This window comes from Gopherus flavomarginatus, chromosome 2 (genome assembly GCF_025201925.1).
Source record: "Gopherus flavomarginatus isolate rGopFla2 chromosome 2, rGopFla2.mat.asm, whole genome shotgun sequence".
Lineage (NCBI taxonomy): Eukaryota > Metazoa > Chordata > Testudines > Testudinidae > Gopherus > Gopherus flavomarginatus.
In genome coordinates, this window is record NC_066618.1 from 194,081,089 (window position 1) to 194,102,451 (window position 21,363).

The 21,363-nt window shown below is 42.1% G+C and overlaps 1 protein-coding gene across 5 annotated transcripts in view; it reads right to left on the reverse strand.

The window, feature by feature from the left end:
- ATP9B (ATPase phospholipid transporting 9B (putative)) overlaps positions 1-21,363 on the reverse strand; it is a 318,545-nt gene that overhangs the window by 253,503 nt on the left and 43,679 nt on the right. For 3 of the 5 annotated variants that reach the window (XM_050941785.1, XM_050941784.1, XM_050941786.1), the window contains exons 3-5: positions 13,433-13,583; positions 10,373-10,486; positions 1,549-1,657 (exon numbers count right to left, since the gene is read on the reverse strand). In XM_050941785.1, the coding sequence (XP_050797742.1) occupies positions 1,549-1,657; positions 10,373-10,486; positions 13,433-13,583 (374 nt within the window). Of the gene's footprint in view, positions 1-526; positions 589-1,548; positions 1,658-10,372; positions 10,487-13,432; positions 13,584-21,363 lie in introns of those variants that run through there. The other 2 variants (XM_050941787.1, XM_050941788.1) reach the window with 2 other exon arrangements.

Here is a 21,363-nt window from a genome sequence, read left to right on the forward strand (position 1 = left end):
CTCTTGAATCTTTGATGATAAACTTGTTTTCACCATAAACATATCTCAGTGCTCTGGTATTAAGCAAAGAGCTGATTCTGAGTTGAATCAGACAAGCCGGAATGTATACTGTTCCCTTGAGTACAGCAGACCTGGTATTTCTGAGAGTGTCAGTGAAGAAATGGCTGGACACTACAGGGGAGCTCCTCAAAGGGACTCGGAGGCTGGGGTACACTGACTGTTAATCTGCATGGCAAAGTATGGACTGTCATAGTCCAGAGAGAGTACTTGGGTGGCTAATAGGCTGGAGTTATAAGGGAACAGACACCCAATTAACCACAAGCAAGTCTCCATCATGCTGCTGGTGGAGGGTGGGTAATAAGGTGACTCTCAGTCCGGGGTACCCAGAGAACCTGTCACAGAGGATAGGCATAGAGCAGCTTCCCCCCTTGCAAGAGAGGGGCAGCATACAACAGGGAGCCTGGACTGTGACCTGTCCCAGAACAAAACACATGGTGAATCTGGGGTATGTATCATTTTTGGGTACCTGCTGAAAGTAAGAGCCTTGTGGAGCCCTTCAGTGTTTTACCAGAAGCACTGTTGGCAACATGGAAAGGAACGCTTAACTTCTTATTTCTGTGCTTTTAAGGTTTTGGTTGGATGGGATGCATCCTAAAAAAAAAACTTAGCTATGACTAAACTGCTGTTACTAAATAAGTTCTTGGTCGCCAATAGCATTTTGTATTTCCCCTCACGACTACTTCATTTCTTTACCTGCCTTTGTAAGGAACTCTGGCCAAGACTTTCAGAAAGCCCAAAACAGTTATGCCACCCTGTCCTCCTTTATCCATATTTTACTTATGTGTTTTAAAGGTTTCTAGTAGATTAGAAAGATATGATTTTCCTTTTCAGAAACTGCTGATTTACCCCATCATGTGGTTGTGATCATATAGCAGTTTTAAATTTGTATTTTTAGATATTTCAGCCAGTATACTCATTACTGATCCTCTACGATCTAATTCTCTGAATCACCTCCAGTGCTTTTTTAAAAACATAGGTAAAACATTTGTACTTTACCTGGAAGCAGGGCTGGAAGACAGTAAATTTTAATTAGCGAAACTGTATTTTTGTTAGCAGCTTAGCCACTTCATTCTTAAATTCCTTTCAACCTTGGCTGCATGCCAGGCAGTGGTAGTGACTAGTTGCTCTTTACTTTATTTCAGAGAAGAACTGCACTTTAAAGTGTTAGAGTATTTTAAAAAATTATTTTCCCTCATGCAACAACTGAAAATGTATAGATATAGCACATGTAAGTTGCTATTAACAAAAGCCTTCAGATTTCTGGAACAGCTACAGTTTTGCATGCTTTATTCAGCTAGCAGAAATGAACACTTTGTTTCCATTAAGCACATCTCTTGTTCGATTATGTGGAATTCATTCCTACCAGGATAACATTTCAAAAACCTATCATCGATTCTGTTATTTTAAAAACTGTTTTAGCCCAAGTTCAAAACTACAGATGTGGATTATAAAATAGTTATGACTAATAAAAAAATGTTTTTAACCAACCTCGTACTGTAAGCTTGCTATAGAACTGAGAGTTCATTTCCTTGTCTCGCTGATAGCGTCGAAATTCATCAACTGCCTCACGCACCATTGTGACAGCCAAAACAAATCCCTGTTCAAAATATAATGATATAACACATTTCCCAAAATGGAAAATATTTTTTTTAAAATACATAAAAAGGAACGACAGTAGGAGAAAAACGTATATAGAGAGTATTTCATCATTTTTGACAGTCCAGGGTTTTTTAAACCTTTTCTGTCTATCTAGTTCATCTTTATTGTAGAAACACAACTTATTAAAACTTGAGATAAAGTTAAAACATTATACAAACATAGGAACAGACATGCTGGGTCAGACAAAAGGTCTACCTAGACTAGTATCCTGTCTTCCAACAGTGGCCAATGCCAGGTGCCCCAAGGGCAATGAGCAGAACAGGTAATCATCAAGTGATCCATTCCCTATCCCTCAATCCCAGCTTCTGGCAAACAGAGGTTGGGAACACCATCCCTGCCCATCCTGGCTAATAGCCATTGATGGACCTATCCTCCATGAATTTATCTAGTTCTTTTTGATCCCTGTTATAGTCTTGGCCTTCACAACATCATCTGGCAAGGAGTTCCACAGGTTGACTGTGCATTGTGTGAAGTACATCTCCAAATTTATTGAACAATTTTCATTTCTTAGCATATTACAGCAAGTTACAAATGATATAAAACTATATATATGCACTATAGGGGGAAATTTTAGATGTAACTTGTATTTTAGAAGAAATTAACATCTTTCAAATAAGCCACTGCATTTATTTATATTATATATATCTGAGACAGCTTTTACAGTCCAAGAAGCATTCCTCACACAGTGATTTTTGGGAATCTATAGTTCGGGTTGCAAGGATTTTTAATCAGCAAAAATTTGTAAATGTTGACTGTACCATAAACACACACAAAAACAAACACTTCCATCAATAGTAACTGAAGTATAGATAAACAGCAGTTTTTGCAAGTTTGCCTGAAAACTTATTAGCATTTGATTTAAGGATATTTGTATATTTTGACATGCGATGCTGACAATTTGTTTCAACAGTTCTGAAAGCTTTTAACTTTTTGAATCTTGATGTCTACAGTCATTAAATTATTTTATGCCCCCCATAATTTCCTGCAACTGAAAATTTAAATAGACAAAAAAAAATTAAATATGCTTAAATAAACATTGATATTATCCATCAAAATTATTTAAAAAATTAAAAATCAAATTCTGCCAAGCCTATCTATAGCAGTGATAGGGATAATCTCATCTTGCCTCTTTTTAAAAAAAAAAAAAAAAAGTTAATTGTCCTTTTTCTTACAAAGATAGGCAGAAAAAGGTGAACTGAAGTAAACAGATGGCTAAATTGGAAAATTTGTCACTAATTTTTCCAAATTAATACTGGCTATTCACAGTCCTCCGAACACTGAAACAGGGCTGACTCTTTAGGTTTTATAAAGAGCGACAAAGAGTCCTGTGGCACCTTATAGACTAACAGATGTATTGGAGCATGAGCTTTTGTGGGTGAATACTCATTTTAGGTTTTGTGAAACTCCTGACCGCAGAGCCTTCAAATCTGGGGAGTACCCCAAGTAAATTCACAGCTATGAAGCGGTAGTGCCAACCAGACTCCTACAAGCAGCCAGTATAATCTCTGGAAACACAAAAGAGGGGAAGCTAAGTAACAAAAGGCAGAACAGTCTAGGGGATGAATCATGAGATGTATTTACATTTAATACTTGGCACTTAGCTCAAATTGCTAACTGTTATACTACCAAAACCTTATTTTTAATTTTATTTAAACCTGACTTGCCAGTTAGCACCCTTAATTAGTTATATGACCTATGTTACAAAAAAACACCCAAAGACAAACATCAAAAACTGAATTTCAACCTTTTTCCTCAGGAATCGCCCCCTCCCCGTCCTCTCCCTCCTACCCCTACCTTCCCCCTCTCAACACACACACACTCCTTTAGAAATGTACACACCTTGTTTAGATTGATCAATCATACTTTAAAAATGTCCCAGAGTCTTTTATGTAGTTGACAGGCTACATTGCTATCAAGCCCTCTATGTAGAATTCTTTGTATACAGATTTTAACTTTCAATTAATGCCCAAAGTCCAAAGAATTGGGGATAAGAGAGTGCCATTATTATTTTGATGTTACAGACTGTTGCCCTACCACATCATATTAATGTATTACTTTTTCTTTTTGGAAGCAATGTTTCATGAGAGATCATTTTACATAATTAAAATAAAACATCGTGTACCTGTAACAGAGAATTTGCTCTTGATACTTTCAAATCTACTCATTTTAGCTCACCCAGGGCATTAAACACCAAGATTAAAAGATAGCGAGAAAATTTTAACCTTTCCTGCCTGTTAAGGACATTTTGTATAGACATGAAAGACAGACATTTCAGCTAGAATTGGATTTTTCTGGAACTCTACATACCGTGTTATGACAATTCTTATTAAACCTCTTAAGGATATCATGACAAGTAGTCATTCTGTAAAACGAAAATGGGGAAAATCTGCTAAAGAAAAGTTTATATGTATAACTAAGATTATATACAGCCCACACTTTACATGTACCGTCCGTTTATGTTCAAACGATGCGACTGGTGAAGAACATCAATGGAAGTTGCAAGAGCAAACAGAAGTCGGTATATATAGTACACCATACTATAATTTTGGTTTTGGTTTGTCAAGTGTGTACATCTTTAAGTGACCATGGCGATCTGTTAGATGATATAGAAAAAAATGACCTATTTGGATATTAAAACGGAAAAAATAGCTATAGAAAATATTTTAGCCTCCTAAGCATTAAAGGTTACCTATTTTCAAAACAATAGTAATAGTCTCTCTTTAGCTGTAAAGTTTACTGCAAGTGGGGCTTTCCTTAATTAAAAACAAAAACCAACACTATCCAGAAGACCTGATATAGAAAAATTCTGTGTCTTACCAGTCAAGTATGTTTGTCTAACTGTGTCAGACAGTCTTCACAGCGGGGTATTCCCCATTCCATACCAACTTAGAGGCATACTGTATCTTCAAGCCCAGACTTATATCCACCACTCAGGAAGAACCCTCCAGACAAAAGATTCCAAAGCTCAAAAATATTTACTGTGTAAATATTAAGAGGGGCAAATCAACGCGAACCACTTGCAGGAAAACTGATAAGAAATGTAAGGGTTTCCTAGAGGAATATATTCTCCCCTTTTTCAATTACTTAACAAGTGAGCAGCAGCCACACAAAATACTGAACATACTGTAATCCTCAAGGAAGGATCAGATTGTCTGACATGGAGAGTCCTAAAAAGAAAATTCATAGATAAGACAAATTTTCTCTGGCCCCTCCACAGCAGACTGCCTTCATGTTAATCATCCTTAGGGACAGAAGATTCAATTGAGCTATGCAGAAGTTGGAAAGGAACTTAAGGAGGCACCCCCATTTACCAACTCTACATCTGCAGATAAGACAATTGAGAAGTGCAAACAGACCACCACATGGTGGCCTTATAGATCTCACGGTAAGATGCGAGCGATCACACAAAACTTATTATTTTGTTACTATAGTACCAGGAGCCCCAGTCATGCACCAGGACCCCGTCGTTCTAGGCATTGTACAAACAGAACAGATGAGTAGTAATGTGCTTTGAGGATTTAAATGCTTCTGCTTTTATTTCCTTGATGACCCTGCTCACATCTAACTTATGCCCTTCCAATTCCTTATGATGTTTGGATTCAGACAGAGGACAATACTTCTTCCTATAATATGTTGAAGATTATAGTAACTTGAAGGCCTGGTCAGTTTGAAAAATTAACATGCCTTGGTAGAATATGTATAACTGAGGTTCCATAGAGACCATGTCAAGCTCCAAAAACATCCCTGACTGAGGTGGTGGTAAATAAACAAGATAGTTTCAGTGAAAAGAGGTGGAGTAATACCGACTATATAAGGGTTAGAAACATGGTTTTATGACCACCTGCAGCACACATTTCAAGATCATGTCAAGAATAGGCAAATTACTGGAGGATTAATTAGAGATGTGGTCCTGAGAAACTTTATGTGATGGTGATCAGAGATTCTCCTTACTTTCTTACAGTGCAATATTTGCAACTGCAGCCTTGTTTTGCCAAAGACCAAGGCCAGACCAACTTATAAAAACCTTGGAATTTTGTTTAGCTGATTTTGCCCTGGTGTATATCTTGTAACACCATATCTGGACCTCATCAAAGCAATTAATAAGGGTCATTTGCAAGTTTCCTCTGAACTGTTAGAGGATATTTCATGTTCTTAGAATATCAGTGACTATAGTTTGTTCCTCCCAGCATCTAACTTGATAGTTTAAGCAGCACTGGATTTTAGTGTAGAGTAGGCCTCTGCCGTAGTATAGTCTTTTGACTCTGGATCTCAGCAAAGGTTCATTTAATCCAGAAATGAGTCTGAACCTGAAGGTCATTGAAAAGGCCTGTCCTTTTGCAGTCTTTTTGCCACCTTTACCCTCAATGGTTTTGATGGAGAGAGAGAGGCATAAAGGAAATGTTAGTGTCATTGAAGATATAAGGTCTACTTTTAGATGTCCCTTCTTCACATAGTACCTTTTGGTTTTCTAGCCCGATTTGGACATAAGATTAACCAGTGGGCTTTCAACCTGACTTAAGATACTTGGAAAGATAACTAGTCCAGCTTCCATTCCCTTGGTTCTAAGTGTATCGTACTGAACCAATTGGCCCTGACTTTTCTTCTCCTTTAACATGTAAAATCCTGAGGGATAGAATACAACCTTCTGCTCAGGACATGATCAAGACTGCTTCCCTGAGCAATCCTAAAGTCTTCATATCAGCTTATTAAGGAATGGTTTCTGAAGCATCAACTGCTGCAAACAGAGAAGTACGACAGCTTTAGACAGTTTATACTCTCCTCATGTATTTGTTGTAAAAGCAGCAAAGAATCCTGTGGCACCTTATAGACTAACAGACGTTTTGGAGCATGAGCTTTCGTGGGTGAATACCCACTTCGTCAGATGCACCCATGAAAGCTCATGCTCCAAAACGTCTGTTAGTCTATAAGGTGTCACAGGAGTCTTTGCTGCTTTTACAGATCCAGACTAACACGGCTACCCTCTGATACTTGACATCATGTATTTCTTATATCACACCCACTGTATCACATGAGTACAGATTTGCTTCCCTTTCCTGGAGTTTGGTAATCTACACAGATGACTAGCTATGCAGATGTTGAATAGTCTTAAGGATGAATTTAACAAGAGATGCTAATATTAGCTCCAGCCCAAGATATTTATATACCTATCTGCAGCAATTGCAGGCTGGAAGTGAAGCAGTAACTATGCAGGTATCCATGTATGAGACCAGCAAGCTCAGGAGCTGAATCAGGGATTTTAGGTTAGGAGAGATGTACCAACATGTAACAAATCAGAATCTTCTCCTGTCTGTCTTCTGAAATAAATATTGTCTTGAACAGTGACTAGACAGCTCTGATACTGAATTTAAAAGGTTGAAAATGCTACTTCCTCTTGTTCACTTAAAGCCTTATTCCTGCAGACAGAGCACCAGATGCTAAGTCTAGCATAACAGTGACCCGTGAAGAAATCCTGGTGAAGTCACCCAGATAAGAATAAATGTGTATCTCTTTCTCTTCAAGAAAGAAGTGACTAAGGTATTTGTGAATACTTGTGTGGAAACTTGAGTCTAAAATGTATTGGAAATGTTTTTCATTGTAGCGGAGCTAAAGATTCTCTTGTAATTAGAATGAATATAATCCCCTGGAGATCTACTCAGAATATGAAAACATGGGAGGATAACTGCTGTTACACTTGATTTCAGTATTTACTACTGAAATTCATTTAGGACAGCCAGCATGTCACTGCTTCCATTTGATAGCACTGAGGCACTGGTGCCCTTTTGAAAATGTCCATTCTGTAAGAAACTAGCTCCATTATTACAATGTGTCAGAGATGAACTATTACAATTTTCATATTCTGATACTATAAAAAGACTTGTTGTTGATGATGTTGGTTTGCTTTTATTTTATTTGAACTTTGTGTCCCAGGGACGAGTGAGACACAGTTCTATTGAATCTACTTTTCTGAATAGCTCAAACACTGATTTTCCCAAGATGTTAGCTTTCCACATGGAGGCCATTCTGAAGCTTCCCTCCTTAGAAAAGTAGGATCCTCAGAATTAGGGAAACGCAAAGCTAATAAGAACAGATCACATTCAACAGTTTCCCATGGAAGCCCAGCTGGAGTCTTCCAACTCTCAGAAATGACTGCAGTGGTCTCTTTCTAATGTAACTTCTCAACACTGGATGAACATCAATTTCAAAGGAAATGCCTAATGAAGTAACATACTCTGGAGTCTCTCACTGAATGGAAGGCCTTTATTTTCCCTTCTTCTCATCCACATCCTGGCCTCAATGACTGCTTTGTATCTTTACTCCCCTAAGAGCCTATCAACAGATGATTTATAAGGTTGACATCAAATGATGACTGCAAAACACATTTCCATATGAAGAGCTACTTCATGGGCCACTATGTTATAAACTCTACAACGTAGAGTAATAGTCAGTTTAAGCATTGGCCCCAGTGGGAGCTACTAGGAAAATATACATAACGAGGCATGGGGTTGTTATAATGGCCTTCCAGTAGAGATCAGTCCAGCATAATCTGTGGTCATAGCCAATATTGCCAAGGTTGAAGTTCATGTATCCAAGTTTTGTCTGAATGATGATCCTATTCTCCTCTGGTCAGTTCCTAAAAAAGGAGTACTCCCAAGGAGTACTGCTTCATATGGTACAGAACTGTCCCCTTGACTAACAAGGCTATAGCAGGCTCTGCTTACAGAACAGCAATGAAGTCTTTTAGTGCGTGTGAAATTTATGAATTTGCATGTTAGGACATTTTGCCTTAATATAAAATAAATATCCCTCCTCAACCACACTCTTATATTGGATGAAGAGGCATTACAGGACTTTCTCAAGTTAACAAAAATGTGTGTTTTTTCCTCCAAAAACACAGAAGCCTGCAAAGACAGATCCCCTGCCCTATGCATCCTTAATTCTGGGAAGTCCAAATGAGTGACTGCTTTATCTTAATCCAAGCCCTGACTTCAGAGATTTCCCCTCAGATTTAGAGAATATTTGAAAACTGACTGTTTTTTAAGACATCAACGGGATTTTGAAGGTAATGGAATAGGTTAATTTACAGGAAAACTGAAATTTTGTGCTGCCCCTTTAAAAGCTTGCTAAGTGGCCTTCTCCTTTATTGGTCCTTGGGCCAAATCCATGAGGGAACACGGGGGAGAGTTACAACAGAGACTTAAAAGTGAGAAATGAGAGGCATGTTCCCTACAAGTTTCCCAAAGGAAAAGAGCAGGAATTTTTCATCTCTTGTGGGACCCATGGAGGCTAGAAGGGGAGAGAAGGCATACTCATCCTCCAGAGAATGTAATTTGAATCATTTGAACCTCCTGCCCACTGTTACTTGGTTCTGGATGAATGAAGTCTAGTCTCAGAATGGAGCTTTCCTGAAGCCCGTTCAACCATCTTGGTATGAGCTTTGCTCATACACAAATTGCAAGCAGAGTTCCCTTGCAGCCTTCTCAACTGCCTCAAAAACAGACCTCTGCGACACCCCCAACTGGCAGCTTCGTCTTTGCCCCCAGGAGCCTAACGAGGGGATTAACAATTCTTGCATTCAGTCTTCCCTTGCTGCTTGCCTTAGGCTAGACCTACACTACAAATCAGGAGCGTGATTCTCAGTTTGCATATACATACTTGCAAGAGCTTGATAAGAGCTAGTGCAAGTATGAAAAGTAACGTAATCACAGTAGCACAGGAACTGGCAGCACAGCTTTGCTGTGCTGAGTACAAACACACCTCAATCCTGCGGGTACGTACTCAAAACAGCTGTTCCTGCCGATGCTATCATGGGTACACTGCTATTCATATTTGCTCTAGCTCTCTCTGAGCTAAAGCGAGTATGCGTACATGATCCAGGAGTTATATCTGGAGGTCGAAAGGTAGCTGTATCCAGAGGGAGGAGCCACCCACTAAATCCTCCTTGCAAACCCCTTTTTGGGGGAAGTGGAGGGAGTGGATTGTAACAGTTACAAGGAGAATAACCTTGAAGCCAATGAAGGAACAGAGAGAAATGTAGTTATTTTTTTAAATCTTGTGAAGTTTCCTGCTACAAAAGGAGACCTTGATTCTGCCATCTGTATAGTTTGGAGGAAGAGAATTCTGGATAGTTCTTCTTGAGGGGCAGTCCTGAGTCAAGGAGCCAAACATCTTATCTGCCTCCATTTGCTGGTGGAGACAGAAAATGGTGAAGATTCTGACATTCAAGGGATGGAAGAATTTAAACTTCTGACTGTGCCTTTCATACAGATGAAACCTACAGAACATCGGAAAATACTATACATATCAGTTTTGCAGCCAGTGTTTGATAAAAATGTCAAAAACAAAATTAATGTACCAAACTGATGTTTTTGTTTCATATTTCGGTAGCTACCACCAGCTAGACAGGGAATACTAACAATTTAGATAAGGCAGTAGCTCACACAGGAGCTGTAGAGCTCCTGCGGAGCCAGAAATACTTTTGGGAACATGTGCCCATAATATAGTTTAAACAAACAATTAAGCACCCTGCCGCCACAGCCTCCCTCCCATATTAGAACATAAGCATCTAAAATAATTTTTAAATTTTATAAATACAATTCTAAAATCAAAAGCAGACTAATACTAAAGCCTCTCTCATATCAGCTTTTTTGTTTACCAGAGGAGCCCAGTAGGTGTACAGGTAGCCTATTTTCAATGCTGGTACAAACTGTGAGCAGGACACGACGAGAAAATAGAGATTCAAGAAAAACTTGAACTGTTCATATAAAACCTAAAAATAAAAGAAAAACAGAAAAAATTACTTAAAATTTTATTTCAGGAATGTACATGAAAAATTTTTACTTTTTCCATAAGTATAACTTCATTATACTGTGTGTTTAATAAAATTAGTTCATTATGACTTTTTATAGGAACCATTATGTACAGAGAAAATCATTTAAAATTACTTAAATACTTTCCCCCACAACCCATAAACAGCAGCAATCACAGGCATAACAATCACTGAATTTTCAAGATGTATTATTTTCAATAATCTCTAGTATATCTCCATCTATCTAATCTGGATTAAATTATAGTAAAATGGTTTGCCCTCGAATTAACTCAAACTATCTGCAATCTGCCCTACAGAAACAACATTCAAAAACCAATTATGATTATGGCATTTTAGTGTTTGTGGTCCAAATTTGAATTAAACTGATTTTTAAAGACAGTTTCTTTTTCCTCATGGTATCAATACAAAGCAAAATTAAGGTTGTTTGGGTGATCTAACTTTGCATATCAGTAACTCCATGGTCCCAACACACGGAGTATATCAGCATCCTGGCTGAAACACTACTGTGCTCCAAAAAGCCGCAGTAGGCAGAAAAGCCTCTGGGAATAGTTACTAGCTACAATAGTCCTGAGGTTGCTGATTTATAGTGGGAACTGAACTAGTGAGCATGAACATGGTGTTCAGCTACCTTTATCCCCTCTTTTCAGGTTCCCTCTCCAAGCAAAGAACATCATAGGCAGAAGAAAGAAATTACATGAGAACAAGACTATCCAGGGAAGTCATGAAAATGTTATGAGACACTTCTTGGCCTTGCGTAAATGTAACAAGATGACCATAACGTAAAATTTAGAAGCTTTAATATTTAGGTCCATATTTATTATAATATACATGACACAACACAGGTTCTCATGAGGAATATATTGAGTGGTTTTGTTTTATTTTGTTTTTTGCTTTGCTAAGTCAAAGTAAAACATTGATAATATCTTGCCCAGTAAATTATTCAAAATATATTTACTTTCGGTATGAAACTAATAAACCATACCCATATTTGCCAGTGGTGGGATTGCAAATAGTACAATTACAACTAAGTATCAGACGCACTACAACATTATGGAAGTTTCAGCAGAAGTCATTCAATAAGTACAACATTTATTATTAACTTATGAATATTACTAATGCTTACAGAGAAAAGTTACATAAATTATTCACAGTACCGTACAGTGCTGTAATTGTTAAAATGATAAATAGCTATGCTGGAGTGATACTGTGTTTATGTTCACGATAAAACACTTTCCTCTGATATCTAAAATGTTTGAATTATTTCACAAATTAATCTTGGCAGGGTGATTAGCTTTTTTCTTCTCACCAGTGGTTTATTTAAAGTACTTATTAGCATAAATTAACAGTTAAAAAACTGCTACTCTTCTTTTATTATATATATATAAAAATAGGATTCCTACTGTGCAATTATAAAACATTTCAAAGTACCATATCTTCTTAGGAAAAGAACTTGAACTGTGCTATCTCCCTCAACAGGTAACTGCAAAATATGGGTCACCTTTACAGGCATCAGGAACATGCCTTGTGACAGTCTTAGTAATATACATATATATTTTTAACCACAACAATCAATAGCTTACCATATACTTAATGAACTTTGTGACCCTTACGAAAGTATACACTGTGTAACCAATCTGAGTATTTAATAATTTAAGCCAAGGAAGAAAACATTGGATTGATTCAGTAAAGATGAGAATATTTATCTGCATTAGACAATTGACATTTTATTACCCTGAAAAAAGATGGGTCTTAATTATGGAGCCATTACTTTTTTGAGTTTTAATATTGGATATCAAGCATTTGCCAGCTACTGGATGACTATGGTTAGAGGTATAGGCTCAATACAAAACAGGTATAATTACTTAAATTCAAAAGGACAAAACATTTCTGTATTGAAACCTACAAGACAATTTGGATACAAAAAAAGGACTCCATACAAATGAAAAATGTATTAGTAAAAGCTTAACATCCTTTAGTCACTGAAACATTTCTCCTCAAAAATTGTATTTTCAGCAAAACTGATAAACTTTTAAAAATCCAAAAACCAATGAAACAGATATTCAAAACATCTGTAAAGTTAATTTGCAATTTATGAAAGAATGAACACTGAAGGCAAAGAATTCACTGAAATTGACTCTGTTAAATAACAAAAAAACAATAAAAAAAAGCTACACTGTGACCCTTGTTTTTAAATAAAATGGCAAACATTCCAGTCTGCAATAACAAAAAGTACTTAAAAGGTGCATTCAATGTATAAAATAATTCTGTACTTTAAAACCATAATACGTAAAAACAGATCTCAAAAGACAGCACGTTAATTTTAAACTAGGTTTTGTTAACATTGTCCTTAAAATAATTTAAGAGCAACCAAGTCCTGTTATTTAAATGGAAAAATTTTCACTATTTTATTTATATTTATTACATTTTTATTATACGCACTCACTGCTGTTAAAGACTTCTGCATCAGAGCATGAACCTTCAGCTATTTATTTCTCATTTAAAGTCAACCCGCTGTGACAAAATAATCATTTCCACACAATCAGCTGTGGTAACACAGAGAGGATTATAACTTCTAGTGAGGTATAAAGAAAGGCAAAAGAACATTTATCCCTGAATTTTAGAGAGCTGCATGGAATTCTAGCTACAGGACTCACTGAATTACACGCAAATTGCAATTCTATAATCTGTGCCACTTTGAAAACACAGTGAGATTAGAAACAAAAAGTCTTACACTCATGTAAGGGTCATCACTAACAAAGAGAATGAGAAATTAAATACAGAAAGTATGAAGTAGGTAAGAATATCTATTTTTTCAGACTTTTTTTTTTAAGATATTATAAGGAGCACAAACTAAGCCCACTTTCAAGCAATTAGTAGTAGCCTTACCCCAGGTATAAATGTAAAGAAATTGTATTTTTGATTTTTTATAGCATTTCTTGGATATTTTTCTTCACATTTTTCAGGACATCCAAGCCATACTGTACGAGCTTTTAGCTCTTTCTTTCTTCGGCAAATGTTTATGAGCCAGTCACAGCAACTGTAAAGAACAAGAAATATTTGGTTTAATTTTTTAAAAAGCTATTCTATATATTATGCCAATATTTTCAAACCTGGAAATCTGAAGTTAGGAGAATATATTTAGGCCCTCAGGTTTGAAATTCTGGCCTATGTCTATATCATAAATAAAGTGTTGATAGTTTCAATATCTAGTGCAGGTGTAGAGTATTTCTAATACTTAGCCTTACCTGTATAAATTATGTGTTGCTGCTATCACCTTAACAGCAGGCTTTTCAAGATAAATCTGTTTATTCTGTTACTCATTTTCTCTCAGGGAAATGAACTCTAGATTTTGATTTTTAAAAACTGATCTTTTTGCTGTAATTAAAATACAGCTTAGTTACTGTCTCTGCTGAGATTTTTACTCATTCATGCTGCTATACATATTTCTTAAATTTTTTTTTAAGTCTAAATGTGACAGATCATATAAGCCAAGTCATGAACAAGTAGGGCTCACTGCTAGCAGCTTTAGAAGTCCAGTTGATTGATGAACCCAGGCTTTTTGTTTCGTTTAGAAACCAGACTGAATTAAGCAAAAATGGTAGCTTTGTGCATCTGAAGTATAACCATAAAAAACAGGGCTTTTCCAGATGGCATTTTCCTCTTCTTCTAATGGCAGCCACCCTCAACTCTTCAGAGGACAGTAATTTTTTAGTGTGCTGGAGTAATTACTTCACCACAGCTGTCTCAAACCTAATACCCTAAAAATCCCTTCACTTAATTAATGCAGTTGTGTCTTTCCTTCATTCAGTCTCAGCTCTCTCCCTGCCAATTGCTGGCTATGTTCCATACTAGCTAACTTCTAACCTGGAATACAATAACATATTCCCACACAAAAAAACTGCATTAAAATGGAGTTAAGTTACTGATATGTACTCTCAAAGGTAAAACACATTACAGGTACGTTGTAGTAGGGAAATTCAGTTTTATAGTTACATTTAAAAGAAATCTTAACCTGTTAAAGTAGGCATGCACAGTGAGGCACCTAAACAACCTTAACTCTGCCTTGGAATGCTGGTATGCAATAACCAGATGATTACAATCAAGACATTTTAGTGTCTGCTTTCCCAGATTAGATTAACCTAATTTTTAAAACATTTTTTCATCTCATGGTATTTCTAACAAAGCAGGGGTCAAGGTTGCTTGTGTGCATTTCTGGATTTCTTTTAAGGTCTTGTCTGCATGGCGAGTTAATGCACAGCAAGCTGGGGAGCAAATCTACAGCACTCCACCATGGCGCACACTACTTGACTGTGTGAAACCTGCTACCACGCACTGAAAGTACCCTAGTGTGCTTTGTTTACAGTAGGGAACTTTAGTGAGCAGCAAGAGAGTCCATACAGACAGCGTATGGCACGCTGGAGCACTGTAGATTTATACTCAATTGCTTGCAATAATTTATTGTTTAGACATCCCTAAGTATAATCTTAACTCTGAATTATCTGGGTCTAAAATACTGGGTTTGGGGAGCATTAAAACATCCCAGTTTTACACTTAAAATGAAAAAGACAGTTACTCACCTTCGTAACTGTTGTTCTTCGAGATGTGTTGCTCATATCCATTCCAATTAGGTGTGCGCGCACCGCGTGCATGTTCGTCGGAAGATTTTTACCCTAGCAACACCCGGCGGGTCGGCTGGGCGCCCCCTGCCGTGACGCTGTTATGGCACCGAATATATACCCCTGTCGACCCGCCCGCTCCTCAGTTCCTTCTTGCTGGCTACTCCAACAGTGGGGAAGGAGGGCGGGTTTTGGAATGGATTTGAGCAACACATCTCGAAGAACAACAGTTACAAAGGTGAGTAACCGTCTTTTCTTCTTCAAGTGCTTGCTCATATCCATTCCAATTAGGTGAATCCCAAGCCTTACCTAGGCAGTGGGGTCGGAGTGAGGTACTGCAGAACGCAAAACTGCTAAGCCGAAGGCTGCATCGTCTCTGAATTGTTGCACCAGGGCATAATGGGAAATAAAGGTGTGTACTGAAGACCATGTAGCTGCTCGACATATCTCCTGAATTGGTACTTGAGCTAAGAAGGCGGCCGACGAGGCTTGGGCCCTGGTAGAATGTGCGGTAATACGACCCAGAGAGATATGAGTTAGATCGCAGCAAGTCCGGATGCACGCCATTACCCAGGACGAAATCCTCGGAGAAGAGACGGGTTGGCCTTTCATCCGGTCCACCACTGCAACAAAGAGTTGGGGCGTTTTGCAGAAGGGCCTCGTTCAGTCGATATAGAAGGCGAGCGCCCTACGGATGTCGAGCGAATGTAACTGCTGCTCCCTACGAGATGTATGCGGTTTGGGGAAGAAGACCGGGAGGAATATGTCCTGGCTGAGATGAAAGGCCGAGACAACTTTAGGGAGGAACGCCAGATGTGGGCGTAACTGCACCTTGTCCTTGTGGAACACCTTGTATGGTGGGTCCACCATCAGAGCCCGAAGCTCAGAGACTCTCCTAGCCGATGTGATGGCTACAAGGAAGGCTGTTTTCCATGATAAATATAGGAGTGAGCAGGTTGCCAATGGCTCGAATGGAGGGGACGTAAGTCTCATCAGGACTAAATTGAGGTCCTAGGAAGGGGTGGGGCGACATACTAGGGGGTATAGACGCTCCAAGCCTTTGAGGAACCTCGAGACCATAGGGTGGGAGAAGACGGAGTGAGTACCTTCTCTGGGGTGGAAAGCAGAAATAGCCGCCAAGTGCACTCGCAAAGATGAGATAGCGAGGCCCTGCTGTTTAAGATACCAGAGGTAGTCCAAAATAGTGGGGATGGGAACCTCCGTAGGTGCAACATTCCGCATTTGACACCAGCAGGAAAACCACTTCCACTTGGCCAAGTAAGTAGATCGAGTGGAAGATTTTCCACTACCCAGGAGTACCTCTTGCACTGGGGCAGAGCAGCGTAACTCCGATTGGGCTAACCATGAGCCACGCCGTGAGATGGAGGGATTGCAGGTCTGGGTGGTGAAGCCTGCCGTGGTCCTGAGTTATCAGATCCTGATGAAGGGACAGGGGGATCGGGTGGGCTATCGAGTGGTCCAGCAACGTGGTGTACCAGTGTTGTCAGGGCCACGCAGGGGCGATCAGGATCAGTCGAGCCCTGTCCCTGCGAAGCTTTACGAGAACCCTGTGCACCATCGGGAAGGGTGCAAAGGCGTAAAGCAGGTGGTTCGCCCAAGAGATTAGGAAGGCGTCCAATATTGAGCCCAGGGCGAGACCTTGGAAGGAGCAGAACATCTGACACTTCCTGTTGTTGTGGGAAGTGAAGAGGTCTATGTGGGGAAAGCCCCACTACTGGAAGATGGAATGTACAATGTCCAGGCGAAGCGACCACTCGTAGGAGAGAAAGGATCTGCTGAGGTGGTTTGCCAGAGTGTTCCGGACCCCTGGGAGGAAGGACGCTACAAGGTCTATAGAGTGGGCTATGCAAAATTCCCACAGTTGGATCGCCTCCTGAAAAAGGGGGGAGGATCGAGTCCTTCCCTTCTTGTTTATGTAGTGCATTGCTGTTGTGTTGTCCGTAAGCACTAGAACACAACAGCCCTGCAGATGATGTTAGAACGTCTGGCACGCAAGGCAGACTGCTCTCATCTCCCGGACGTTTATGTGCAACGTTAGCTCTTGAGATGACCAGAGGCCTTGCGTGCGATGATGGCCTAGGTGTGCCCCCCAGCCGAGAGATGACGCGTCCGTCATTAGGGATACTGAAGGCTGTCTCGGTTGGAACGGCATTCCTGCACATACCAAGGAAGGTGTTAGCCACCAGTTGAGGGAGCCTAAAAAGCTCTGAGGAATGGTGACAACCATGTCTATGGCGTCTGTGCCTGGGCGGTAAACTGAGGTGAGCCAGGTTTGAAGGGGACGCAGGTGTAGTTTGGTGTGCTTGGTTACAAAAGTGCATGCGGCCACGTGACTGAGAAGGCTGAGGCTGGTGCGGGCCAAGGTCGTCAGAAAAGTTTGGAGGCTTTCTATAACCGAAACTAGTGTCCGAAACTGGGGTAGCGGAAGGCAGGCTGTTGCGAGTTTGGAGTCTAGAATGGCCCCAATGAATTCTATTCTTTGAGTGGGCACTAGAGTACACTTCTCTAGACTAATCATCAGGCCCAACCGCTCGAATAGGTCCGTGATGATAGCAACATGCCTAGTGACTTGGGCCTCAGAGGTCCCGTGAATAAGCCAGTTGTCTAGGTAAGGAAAGACGTGTATTTGCCAACGACGGAGGAAGGCGGCCACTACAGCCATGCATTTTGTAAACACACGCAGGGCGGTAGAGAGGCCAAACGGAAGGACCGCAAATTGAAAATGTTGATGGTGCATCATAAACCGCAGATACCATCTGTGCAGAGGATAAATGGCAATGTGAAAATATGCGTCCTTCATGTCGAGAGCAGCGTACCAGTCTCCGGGATCCAAGGATGTGATGATGGTCCCCAGGGACACCATGCGGAACTTCAACTTCTTCAGAAAGACGTTGAGTCCGAGCAGGTCCAGGATGGGACGGAGACCTCCTTTGGCCTTGGGGATTAGGAAATATCGGGAGTAAAATCCCTTGCCCTCGAATTCCTCCGGTACCTCCTCTAAAGCTCCAATGGAAAGGAGGGTGGGAGTGAGGGGGCGAAATAAATTGGAGGTGGTATCCAAATTCCACCGTGCGTAGGACCCAACGATCTGAGGTTAATTGGGCCCACGCAGGGAGGAAGGAGGAAAGGCGGCTGGAAAACTGAAGGGGATCCCTGGGGAAGGACTGGTGCTCTGCTCTCGGGCGCACCTTCAAAAGTTCGGTTTGGGTCTCGCTGATGGTTTGGCGGGACCGTTATTCTGGCCCCCTTGGGAACCCGATTGCCGTCTACGGTTCCCGCGACCACGCCTTCTGCCAAAAGTCTTGTCGTGGCTTGGGTGGGGGGTAAGGGCGCTGAGGCTGGGTACAGAAGGACCTCCGTTGGGTTTGCGGAGTATGCATCCCGAGGGAACGCATGATGACGCGATTATCCTTGAGACTCTGGAGTCTAGGGTCCGTTTTCTGAGAGAAAAGGCCCTGTCCATCAAACGGAAGGTCCTGGATAGTGTGTTGCAGTTCAGGAGGTAGGCCTGAAACCTGCAGCCACGATATCCTCCGCATTGTAATTCCCGAGGCCACGGTTCTGGCTGCCGAATCAGCAGCATCGAGTGAGGCCTGCAGGGAAGTCCATGCCACTTTCTTCCCTTCCTCCAGAAGGGCCTGGAATTCCTGGCGGGAGTCCTGTGGGACCAGTTCAGCGAACTTACCCACCGATTGCCAGGTATTATAATTATATCTGCTGAGTAGGGCCTGTTGATTAGCCACCCGCAGTTGGAGGCCTCCGGCAGAGTAGACTTTTCGTCCCAATAGGTCCATCCGTCTAGCCTCCCGCGATTTCAGGACAGGGGCTTGCTGGCCATGGCGCTCTCGCTCATTCACAGATTGAACGACCAGAGAGCATGGAGGAGGATGGGTATATAAGTATTCGTACCCTTTAGAGGGTACCATGTATTTCCTTTCCACGCCTCTGGCCGTGGGAGGGATAGACGCCGGAGATTGCCAAATGGTGTCTGCTTTGGCTTGGATGGAACGGATGAATGGCAGAGCCACGCGAGTTGGCGCATCCGCCGACAGTATGTCTATGACCGGGTCTTCCACCTGGAGACTGATATTTAAGGCGACTCGCCTCAGAAGGTCCTGGTGGGCTCGGAGGTCAATCGGGGGCGGGCCCGATGAAGAATACCGGCTACTACCTCGTCTGGTGAAGAGGAGGACGACAGACCCGGCAAGACTGGCTCATGCAGTGACTCCTGTTCCTGAGGAGCATCAGGGTCCGGGAACACCTGAGGGTACGGCGCCAGAGCCGATTCGTCTGTACCCGCTGTAGGAAGGCGGCTAACAGTGGCCTCTGGTGCGCGATGTTCCGATGGGACGGAATGAGATGGTACCGTGGGTTCGCCTTGGGCCTGGTGATATGCCCAAGGCGTCCAGAATGACCACTGAGGCACTTGTTCTGGGCCCCGAGCCTCCTGGAGGACACGGCTATGCGTCTCTGAATCCCCGTAGGCGGTGCTTTCAGCGTGCAAAGACTCAGATGGGTGCCGTGATGGCCATGGCGGAGCAGAGAGCACGTGAGGAGGAGCCCTGTGCGCAGGGTATCGTACGTCGTGCCGCACCGGAGAGCGGTACCAGGAGTCGTACCGGTGTCGAGAGGGTGACCGGGACCTGCGACCAGCGCAGTGCTGGGAGGTCGACTGGGATTGTGAAGCTCTATGGTGAGAGCAGCTGCAGAGTGAACGGTGCCGGGAGCTGGACCACCGTCTGGAATATCGGTTCGGAGAGCGGAATTTTGAGCAGTGCCGCGAGTATGATCGGTACCGAGAAGGAGATTGGTACCGAGACTGCGAGCGGAGCCTAGATTGGGACCGGTGGCAAGATCGGGAGCGCTGGCGGGACCTCGAGCTTGAGTGCTGCCTGCCTGCGGCGTCGATGGAAGGTGGCCTGACGAGGGCAGGCTTCCCTGTTGACGTAACAACCCGCACCGGCGGTGCCGGGGGTTGAGGCAGGGTGGACTCCATTAGGGCAGTGAGTTCCCTCGCCGTCGAAAAGGTCTCTGGCGTGGTGGGAACGATAAGCTCTACCGAGGCGTGTGCCGGGGAGCTGTCAGGCACCGGACTCCATGGTTTTTGCATGGCTGGAATCAACGGTGCTGAGATTGCTGGTGCCGCGGCAGTTGCTGGTGCCAGGCGGCTCCGTTTCGGCTGCTGCTCAGACTGCGGTGCAGATATTGGAGCCACAGGAGCTTTGAGCTTTCTGGCACACAGGGAGAAGGAGCGGTGCCGGGCTGGCTTCTGGGCCGGTGACGGCTGGTGCCAGGACGTCTTCGCGGTGCCGGTGCTCTCCGGTGCCAAGACACTTCTCCCCGGCGCGGACTGTGCAGCACTTGGTGCCGAAGACGGAGGAGTGAGGGCTGCCTCCATTAGAGCTGCTTAAGGCGAAAGTCCTGCTCTTTTTTTGTCTGCGGCTTAAACAACTTGCAAATCCGGCACTTATCTGCAAGATGGGATTCCCGCAGGCACTTTAGGCAGGAGTCGTGGGGGTCTCCCGTTGGCATCAGCCGCCGGCAGGCCGAGCACGGTTTGAAACCCGGTGAACCAGGCACGGCCTTGGCACTGGGAGAGGGGAAGGGGCTAATCCCCAACCCTCTGAACTATATACACTAACTACGTTTACAAAAGGATATTAAAAGTATTAACTATAAAACTATATACACAATAAGTACTAGAACGAGTGAATAGCTAGGGAAGTGGAGATCAGCTAAGCTGCGCTCCACTGTTCCAACGACCGACATGGACGGTAAGAAGGAACTGAGGAGCAGACAGGTTGGCAGGGGTATATATTCGGTGCCATAACAGCACCACACCAGGGGGCGCCCAGCCGACCCGCTGGGTGTTGCTAGGGTAAAAATCTTCCGACGAACATGCACGCGACACGCGCACACCTAACTGGAATGGATATGAGCAAGCACTTGAAGAATTAAAATTACAGCTAAGTAATTTAACTGAGTTTTTTTTTCAGAATTTCTATTTTTTTTTTAATTGTTAAAAACTCCAGACTGTGCGTGCACGCATATAAAACTTTAAAGAGCAGATTCACTGGTATACCAAAGCAACCAGGGAACACCACTGTTAAGCCTAAGTACAAGCTTCTCTTATTCACTACAGTAGAGCACATTCTCCAAAGTGTTCTAGCAAACCTGACT